The sequence below is a fragment of the Cryptomeria japonica genome, chromosome 10 (assembly GCF_030272615.1).
Source record: "Cryptomeria japonica chromosome 10, Sugi_1.0, whole genome shotgun sequence".
In the NCBI taxonomy this organism is placed as follows: Eukaryota; Viridiplantae; Streptophyta; class Pinopsida; order Cupressales; family Cupressaceae; genus Cryptomeria; species Cryptomeria japonica.
In genome coordinates this window covers 703,349,493-703,359,888 of record NC_081414.1, presented here as the reverse complement: position 1 = coordinate 703,359,888, position 10,396 = coordinate 703,349,493, and the positions used below count along the sequence as shown (strand labels likewise).

General features: G+C 34.9%; 1 protein-coding gene across 1 annotated transcript; it reads right to left on the bottom strand.

The window, feature by feature from the left end:
• Nucleotides 1-8,939: 8,939 nt before the first annotated feature.
• Nucleotides 8,940-10,138, bottom strand: LOC131078208 (uncharacterized). The gene is made up of 2 exons (XM_058015869.1): nucleotides 9,634-10,138; nucleotides 8,940-9,091 (listed from the first exon to the last, which is right to left on the bottom strand). Exons 1-2 carry the CDS (start codon nucleotides 10,136-10,138, stop codon nucleotides 8,940-8,942), a joined length of 657 nt encoding a protein of 218 aa, XP_057871852.1.
• Between the last annotated feature and the right edge of the window lie 258 nt (nucleotides 10,139-10,396).

Below are 10,396 nucleotides of genomic sequence, written 5' to 3'. Positions count from 1 at the left end.
GAAACCGACCAAAGTGTTGTCTCTACAAAGCAACCTACCAAGGGTCCTCAAGCCTCTCAAGCTATTGTAGTGGTTCACTCGGTGAAAGGTAAAGAAAAGAAGTTGAAAAAGCATAGTTTCAAAATTGATTTATCAAAATCGATAGTGTTGCCCAATGTAGACATCTCCAAATTGAAAGGGCAAGTACTCACTAAATTCAGTGAACTGTGCAAATCAAAGGTCGAATAGGAGAAGCAACTGGCCATACAAAAGAAGAATAAAGTACTTCAAAAGGTAAAGACCTTACTATCAGATATGCTACCTTCAGCTACAATATCAACCGATGCAGCCATCCATATTCAATTGGATGAACTCCTAAATCAAATTGAGACATCTAGAGTAGATGCATCTGAATACTTGAGCAAACTAAAAGACAAGGAGCTAACTGCTAAAATGATAGAGGAAGTACAGAAATCCATTGTTGTTGGCAAGGTAAAACTTGTCAAATTTATTGTTGAGTTGTCCCCTCAACTCAAGCACATTCTTTCATTATTTCAGAAACTTTGCACATTTTCTTTATTCCTTAAGGACATTAAGAATAAAATAGAAGCAATTGAGAAAGAGATCATCGATCTCTCAAATAAGTTGACCCCCGAGCCCAATTCAGTTTAGAATTTTTATACTAAGCTACAATAGCTCATGGCTCAACAATTGGAACTGAGGAATGAAGAACACAAGATCATGATCGACATAATGACACTTCAAACACTATTCCTTCCTCATGTTTCATCCATTCAAGATCAGCTAAACCAAGACACTTACCTCTCTATTACACAAGAGGGAAGCACTTTAGATGGCTTAATTTCATTATTGGCTGATATTAATGCATAGAATTCTTTAATGGACAGTGTAAAGGATGCACTCTCTATCACTCTCACTGAAGCCAAGACAAAGTACAAATCCATTTTTGATTAGTTGCCACCTCCAAATGGTAACTAAATTTTGATGTTTGTCAAAAAGGGGGAGTATATCATCAAGAGTATATATAGCATCAAAGTACATAGGGGGAGTGTATAGTATTCAAAGTATCAAATACTCGGAGTGTAGTATACAAGGGGAGTATACCGAGCAGAATGAGTAGAATAAGTAGAGTATCCAAGAGCAGTGAACCGAGCAATGAATAGAGGAAAGAATAGTGATTACAGAGTATTGATCACCAAGCACACAAAATCAGAGTTTTGTACAGCATATTGATAAGGGGAGTATATTTGATTATACTATTTCATTGACTAATGTATATACTATATGTTTAGTCAAATTTTGTAAAGTATACAGATTTTTGAGTAATGACTTTGAAAGTAGTTTTGTCAAACATCTCAACTAATGTCAAAAGGGGAGATTGTTACTACTTATCAAATTGCCATTAGTTTTATATACAAAGTCATTCTATATACTCTAGTCGGTTACCACTACTGAAATATTTAGTCAGTATGAACAATCTAGTCGGTTACAGAAGGAAAACAGTCACAAAGCCTAGTATACACCGAGCTATCTACCAAGTGTTATTTCATGTCTACCGAGTAGTAAAGATAATACACTGAGTTGATATACACCGAGTGAAACGTGTTACTAGATTCATTGAACCTGGACACACATATGAAAATGTGTTACAAGATCGAGGCACATAGAACCGTTATCGCATTGGAAATTGCACATATAGATTTTGTATAATTTTGAGGTCATCTAACCAATGAAATATTTTGCATGGTTATTCATTCGAGAAATCATGTTTGTAAGATCGAAGCAATGAATCAGATCATCGACATAAGAAATCTATTTATACAACATGAATTTAGGGTTAGAGATATATGTGAATGAGAGAAATGTGTGTGCATATGTGTATGAAGCAAGACTTTTGTGATACATGAGAAATCACAGAGTATTATAACTGTTACAGAGACACAGAGGTCACCGAGAAGGTTATCAGAGAACAGTCAAAGAACAGAGTAAATAGAAGGGTTTACCAAGTTACTTTATGAGTTACTAAGGTATGCTATAGGCAAGGTAATCTTATTTTGAGCACATAGAATCTGCTACAGCATTTCAGATGTAAAGTTGCAGATATTTGTAAAGTCTTATTGTAATATTTTGAAGTTGTAAGAGAAACCTTTAACAGGGTAAAAGACTCTAATCAAGTCTATAAATTGTAAAGCCTCTAACCAGGTGCAGCATTTATATAAAGTGTTGTAAAATCCTTTAGCAAGGTAGATCTAACAGATCTTGTTACTCCTAACAGGGTAAGCTATCAGAAATAGCTAAATATGTAGCTCTAACCGAGCACTCTTTATTATTGCAGTAGTGAAGTTGTGGGTGCCATCCCCACTGCAGTTTTTTTCTCTAACCAAGAGTTTCTGCGTAACCAAAATATATGTGTTATGGAGTGAATCATGTATGATTGTTACTCATTTGTTTTAGCTTTATGTTATGTTATAGCAATTTTTGGTTTATGCATAACAGTAAAGATATTGTTGATAAAAGGATTTGAAGTACTGATTCACCCCTCCCCTCTCAGTACATTAGCTTTTCATATTGGGCCTAACACTATACACATTATTTTTTGTCATTTTTTTGTTGAAAAAATCGACATTGAAAAAACCCTAAAAATAGGCGACTTTGTATGTTGCCCTAAAAATTGCATGTTATAAGCGGCTAGAATGTAAAAGGAAATGTAATGGTGTTGTACTAATTTAGTGGATAATAAGAAAAGATTGGATAACTGTGTTCTATAGATGTAGCCCATCTTGGGTGAACCACATTAAATCTCTATGTTATATGTGTTATGTATTTTTCTTCATCTTTTGTGTTTGTATCTGCATATAATTGTTAATTTGTATTTGCTCTGGATCTGCCTAAACCCTAAAAGAGAAACATGAAGAGTGAGAAGAGTGCTAAGGCACTACTTTCTCACCAAGAAAGAGAGAAATATCAATGGAAAGATTTATTTGAGCCTTATAAAATTATTCGTGAACAAACTCCTTAAATGCTTTACAATTTCCAAGAGAATGACAAAAACTACAATGAAAAAAATAAAGCTCGCTACCTTCTTTATTCTTTTTGTTAAACTTTATGAAAGGTAAAACAACATTCTTATCATACTTTAATTTTCAAAAGATTCTAGTTCCTAATCTTTCCTCATCATCAATAGGAATAGGCCTTGTCTCTCGTGTTGTTGGATAAGGATTGTTAGAAGAAGAAGGATTGTCATCTATTATTTTTACTATGCCTATATCAAATAGTCCTTTCATTCCATTTTGAAAATCAAGACAATCATTAGTAGTGTGAACATTAGTTTGGTGATATGAGAAAAAAGGAGTTTTTGATGAAGAAGCACTTTTAGATGAGCGATAGGTTTTTTGTCTTGCAACATTATCTTTGAAGTCTTGAATCCTAAGGAGATCATTCATAGGATAATTATGATAATGTCCTAGCCTTTTGTGCTAATTTGTGTAGGAGGGTTTATAGGGATTCTAATTCCTTGTTCAAATTTTCCAAGTTCTTGGCCTTTGAAACCTTGTTTTGATATAATGTTAAAGCCACTTCTATCAGAATCTCTTAATTGAAAAGGAGGATGAACATTATAATAAATTTCCTTGAAATTTGTAGTGTAAGTGTCTTTATAAGGAATGAAGGGACAAGTAGATGAAGAAGGAATATCTTGTGGAGGAGGATTTTTCTTTCTATCTATAGTGTCCCTCCTAGACTTGCCTTTTGATTTATGCATTGATGGACTTATTTAGACATGTGGTTGATGTTTTGATGATTACTTATGACTCTATTTCTATCTCAGGTGATATTTATGATGCTAGATACTTTTTGTGGACATATGCTATTTGATTACTTATGTGGATGATTGATACATCTTTGACTATAATGATGATGGACCTATATTTGATGATTTATATGTGCTCATTATTCATGATGGATAATATTTCTTATGGGATTTTGATGATATCTTTATTACACTAACCCTACTCTATGATTATGATGACCAGGTTGATGCTATGATGAGTGTGATTGTCTTCTAGTGTCTTTGTGATAGGGACGATGTCATACCACTCATTGCGAGCATGAGATGACATTACGATTCTCTATCACTTGCCTAATCATTTATGACGTATATGTGTTGTATATATGTTGTATCTTGTTAGTGGTGGTTGAAGGATTGGACGTACTAGGCATCGACTCCACCTAGTCTCGCAGGTCTGATCGTGTCTTATCCCAATGGCAAGTTGTTGAAGATGGCATGTTTTTCCCTCTTACACTCTAGGCTTAAGTTGTCTTCCTAGTTATTTTTCATCATGGCGCAAGTTGATGGTTAGAGTCTTCTATTGATGCTCGACCCTATGTTGGGTGTTGTTATACAGAGCCTAATCAAACTCGAAGGTTAAATTTTCCCTACTTCTATCGGTGCGGTTTCACCCTATATTTTTTACAGGGTTTACGGGGCAACGCCCCCAAGATGAGGTCAAGGGGTAATGCCCCTTGCAAGGTCTAGGGGCAGCACCCCTGGCGTGCTCCCTATCGTGATATAGGGTAGGGTCAAGGGGCAGCGCCCCACGAAGCGAAAAAGACTTATTATTTTATAAAGGCGTCGGGTCTTATTTTTCTATTGGCTGACATGTTGTAACCCTAATTTTGTAACTGACATAAGTCTTCATAAAAAGGCTTAGTGTTAGGATTTTTTGTAGAGAATTTTTGTGGCATTTTGCAGTAGTATTGAGTTGCAAGGGAATTGCTAGTTGTAATCAGTTTTAATTTACTGGATAATAATATTGGACTCCTTGTTTGGTGGATGTAGCCTGAGATTGGGTGAACCACATTAAATATTGTCTCTTCATTGTTATTGTTTCTATGTTTTTCATTCCTGTGTTTAATATTTATCTGCATATAATTGATATTTTCCACATGCAATTCCTAACATCAAGTTGCTTGAGGTGTTGTGAGTATGTGATAATATTTAATTAATATTTGATTAATATAATATTTATACTATAGTTGATTTATCTGACAGTTTGATTATTTGATTATTAGTTGGACGATTATTTAATATTTATTTGTATTGGTTTGATTAATGTTTATTAAGTTTGATTTATTTAATTTGTCGATTTATTATGTATTGGCTATTATTACTTATTTATTGTTTATTACTGTTTCTTATGTTGGTTGATTTTATATTCAATTGGATTTTATTTGTGTTGGCTTTTATTATTTAATTTGCTTATTTATTATTGGGTTTGATTTATTATTTCTCTTGTTATTAATGGTTAGTGTAGACACATAAATTTGTCCACTAAATTAAATAAATATTTAATATTTATTTGATACACTAATATTACTCTATTAATTAAATTCGCATTTAATTAATTCATCCCCATTCTGCTATTTTAATTAAATAAATAACATAAATTTATTCAAATTAAAAAATTCTGCTATTTTAATTAAATAAATAACATAAATTTATTCAAATTAAAAATCCATATCTATAACCTAGTTATTAAATAAATCTAATTTATTTAATTTCCCTCATTCCTCTCATTTAAATAAATCAACATTTATTTAAAAACACAAATCAAAATCCCCTTTTAAATAAATCAATATTTATTTAAAATCCCACCCCATTTGCATTTTCCTACAAATGCAAGTTGCACCTATTCAGTTGAAATAAAGTATTTTTTATTTTAATTAAAATCCTTTTTCCTCCACTTGCATTTTCCTACATCTCCCAATTGCCTCCTAAACCCCTTCTAGATTCTTCTAATCCATTCCAATTTAGCCTAATTCATCTCCTAATTATTGTCACATTCCTAAGCAAAGAGAAGTCACTTCTCAAAGGCTCCAAAGTCTTTGAAATGCATTAAAGGCCTTATGTCCTCAACAAGTTAACCCTCAAAGTCTTCCAAACCATTTAAGGCTCTTACATAACTATTAATGGTTAAGTCAACCTTATTGCATGATTAGAGACTTTCTCTCTAACTCAACCCTCATCTAACCCAAGGGTCTCTTCAAACATTCATTGTTTTGACCATGGTTATCTCCATTAACTCTTGCACAAGAGTTTATCCATTGGATAAAAGCATTACCCTTGGATAAAAGCTTTATCCACTAGCTCAAGCCTAACCAAATCCTCCTAGGGTAACCTTCATGTCATCTCAAGCATTTAATGCATCTTCCCTCTCCTGTAAAGCCATCTCATGTTGACACTTGTCATCATGGGATTGGGTTGAAAGCCATCACATGGATCACAAACCCATCAATCCTAGCCCTTCACAAACTCACTCAAGCTTGGTCATTCAATCAACATTTTTCCCTATAAAAGGACCTCATATCTCAAGAAAAGGAGGAAGCATTTTACGTTATTATTATATTAAGATTCACATAGACATTAATTAGGAGATTTCTCATAGCAAATCATTTACACTTGCATAAGCATTTGTTTTCATTTTTACAACCATCTTGAATCTTCATATGACATCCATGGATAGTGCTAAAAGCTAAGAGCTACACTCATGTGGGACTTGGAGAGGAGAGGAACAAGGGAGAAACATCTATGAGCATCTTTGGGAGCATCTTGGGGAGTCTTCTTTCTCTCTTTCTTTTATGTATGCTTTTTATTGTTTGCTTTATATCTCTCTTGGTATGCATCTTAATGTTTTTGAGTTCATTTGTATTTAGTTTTGGTTGGAACTAATCTACTAACGTTTGAACTTGTGTTTGTGCCTTGTGCCCCCTTTTGACTTGCATCAATTAGTATGTTATTATCTTGCTATTGTTAGAATCAGGGATCACTGAGAGGGGAGAGTGAATCAGTGATCTTCCGGAAATCAAATCCACAAACTTATTCTTTATCCACTGATTAGCAATGCATAACAAAAAAGAACATAAACAAGCAATAAATAAACCACAGATCCACAACACCGTAATTTTTACATGGAAACCTGGGAAGGGAAAAACCACAGTGGGACTGGAACCCACAATATTCATATACTATGGCCAAGAATACATAAATATTACATAGATGGGGAATGCACTTGGATTTAGGCTCACTGCCTAGAGCTCACTACTCAATTACAATGACCCGGAAGGCTACAACCTTCAGGGAAGTCTCATTGACTTACAATTTGATTACAATGAGGAAATGCAATAAAATGAACTTTGAAGTAGTATCTAACAATGCATGAATAAGTTCAGGTTAAGCACTAGATCTCTGACTGTTTGTGCTCTACAAATACTCTATTTATGTCTCAATCAGCTACTGGATTATTTGTGAACCAAATGCACATGTGAAACTACACTCAATCACACCAAAACTGATCACCACAATTGTATTACACCAAAAACTAATCACCAATTCGATCTTATATATCCAGTCTTAACAAAAATAATCTCCTTCAAGTAGGCTTCAAGAAGTGTAACGTGTAGCTTCAAGTTGGCTTCAATATTTAACAAAACATAGCACCGGACCAAAAGAGTATGATCACACACTTCCTAAGGATCTTCCCATTCATTGAGAACATGAAATCAACCACCAAAATCACCTTAATCATTGAAAATCTTTTCGAACCAAAACATTACTGAGATAGCTCTGAATTACCGGTTAACTCTTGCTTTTGGATAAGAGAAATCACAACCGTCGAGTCGAATCTCCAAGAAGAGTTTCCATAAATGACAACCCTAGACAAATAAGAAACTATTGGAAGTCATCGGATGAGTGTCAATTGCCAACAATCTCTCCCTTTGGCATTGATGGCAACACTCGTGAAAAATGGCTAAGTGTTGAAACCTATGAGACCTATACACCAGATCAAGAATGAAAGAATTCTAAGGCTCCCCCTTAGATAAATAGTCCAAAAATCTACATTACCAAACTGTACACTCTTTACACAATCAACTTGTATATTTTTCACCTTATCTCCCCCCCTTTGACAACAATGCCAAAGATAGGGCATGTAGAAAAATTTCATGTACATATATACACACACTGGATGATCCAATCTATATATACTTAAGTACATCTGCATATGCAACCTTAAGGAACCCAAAATAGGTGTTCCACCCTACTCGCAATTTCTCCAAAATTAAAACAAAACCATACAAAACATAAGCATGGAATTTTATTGTTGCAACCTCGGTTGGAGTCTCCTGAGACATATTTTGAATACAGTTTATCTTATGGTACACTAAGGTGTCTAACTGGGGACCAATTAGGTTCCAGAGTTCACCTATCCACCTAACCATTTTCTCCTTCTCCTTCTCAAAATTCCTAATCTACTACATAATAGTCAAAATTTGTCCTTCAATGTTGTCGGTTAAGTTAGCCGTACGGTCATAAGCCTAAGAAATTTGAGCTAACTGACCTCTCTAATTATCTATATGCTTGTCTATTTCAATGGAAAAATTTGTCAAAACTAGACAAGACTTATAAATCTTACCGCCTTCCATTAAGGCCCCATCAATTAGTTTTAATTCTTTATCAAGTTGGGCCTTATCATTTCTAATCATTTGCAAAAATGTTTGTACTTTGGCATCTTTGAGTTTCTCCATAGCCTACCTAGTTGATGCCTTGGTCAAAGAATCAAACTGAGAGGATATGTGATCTATTAGGTGTTGAAGCTTACCGGATGAAGTGGTATCAGCATTGAGTTGTAGTTTTGATACCACCTGTTCCAAAACTGAAACTATTTTCTCAATGAGTCTCTTCTCTTTTGATTTTGATTGTGCTAACTCCTGACTAGCTTGAGCTTGGAGAGTAGGAGCAGCAATCATCCTTTCTGTCGGAGACATTTGATTGAAGGGTTGTCCAAACTGATGTTAAACTAAGGAAAAATCCCTTGGCTTTGTATTTTGGAAGTGTCAATTGCCATAAGGATTGGAGTTTATGTTACATTGGCCTTCCCTTTGATCTATTCCTCCTGTTTTTCCTCATCCTTTTTCTTAGCCTCCTGCCCTGCTTTACCTTTATCCTCTATGGGTTCCTCCCGTGCACCATTGTCACCACTTGGTGCACAATCCTCTGCCTCAGCTGATTTTTCATTTCCCTTATTTGCCTCAACCTCTACAGAATCCAAAATTTGTTTCTCTATAACATTTGTCTTCCTCCTTGTTTACATCATGCACCAAAGGATTCTCTGACTGAATGGCTGCATCATGTGAATCATATTCTACTAGTTGGTTCTCAATGAGAAAATTTTTCCATATCTCAATGGTTTCTCTCCTTATTTCCTCTACTCTGCCAACCATCAAGTTGTTGACTCTGTGTTTGCTCCTGAATTCCTTTTTATTTGCTAGCAGAATTAATCTATCAATTTCTTCAATAGTGATATTGGTGCACTGATTGACCATATTACTTTCCTTTATTTCTCTATCCATCTAACTTGCAGATTTTCTTCTAATTTTCTTCTAATTCAATTAAAGCTTTACTAAATACATCCATATACAAAACTACAGCTTCCTCAATTTGCCTTTTATCCTTATCATCCATATTTTCATTATACAGAAATATTCTTCAAATTTCCATCTTTAATAATATCATCTATTAACTCTTGAATAGACAAAGGAGGAATAATATGATACATGGTTTGGTGGTCTCCATCTTACCGGATTCAATTGCCTCATCCAAGTCAAATTTTATCTTTCTTCCTTTCTTAGGCTTGCTTACCGGAACAGGATCAGACTTTGCCTTCTTCTCCTTCAGCCCTTTCTTCTCAGCATCGGATTGAGGTTTTTGTATCACCCCTGCAAATTCTCCTTTCTTTGGGGCCTTTGGAATGTCTGAATCTGACTCAGTTTCAGATGCTACCAAGGAAACTGTAGCATACTCTCTTTGGGGTTTCTTCTTCTTCCTCAGAACACCTTTGCCCTTAGCAGATGAACCAGAGGGTTCTGATTCAGTTGAAGGTGTCTTCACCAGAGCAGAAGAAGACCCAATCACCTTTTCTTTGACTGGAGTTGGTGCAGTCTTTTGTTTCTTTGCCTTTTCTTCTGCATCTCTTGCAGCTCTGACTTGCTCTCTTGGGTAACCTTCCCCAATGAGGATTTCCTCCACTATCTTAGCCACCTTCCTTTTCCTTTCTGGTTCAGTGAACTTGGTGTGCAGTTCCATTTATTTCTCTTTGCAAGTTCTGAACCTTTCTTCTTTGTAGTCTATCGAAGTGTTCAGTAGGTGTTGTGCATAGGCATCTAAAGTTCCTGCATCAACCTCATAACCCATAGGCATGATCTGTTGGAATCCAAGAACACTAAGAGGGGGGGGTGAATCAGTGTTCTAACCATAAATGAATTTTTGAACTTATTATTGATCAACCGGATGATAGAATATAAAATTAAAGTGCATAAACAAATGAACACAAGAAGCAATACC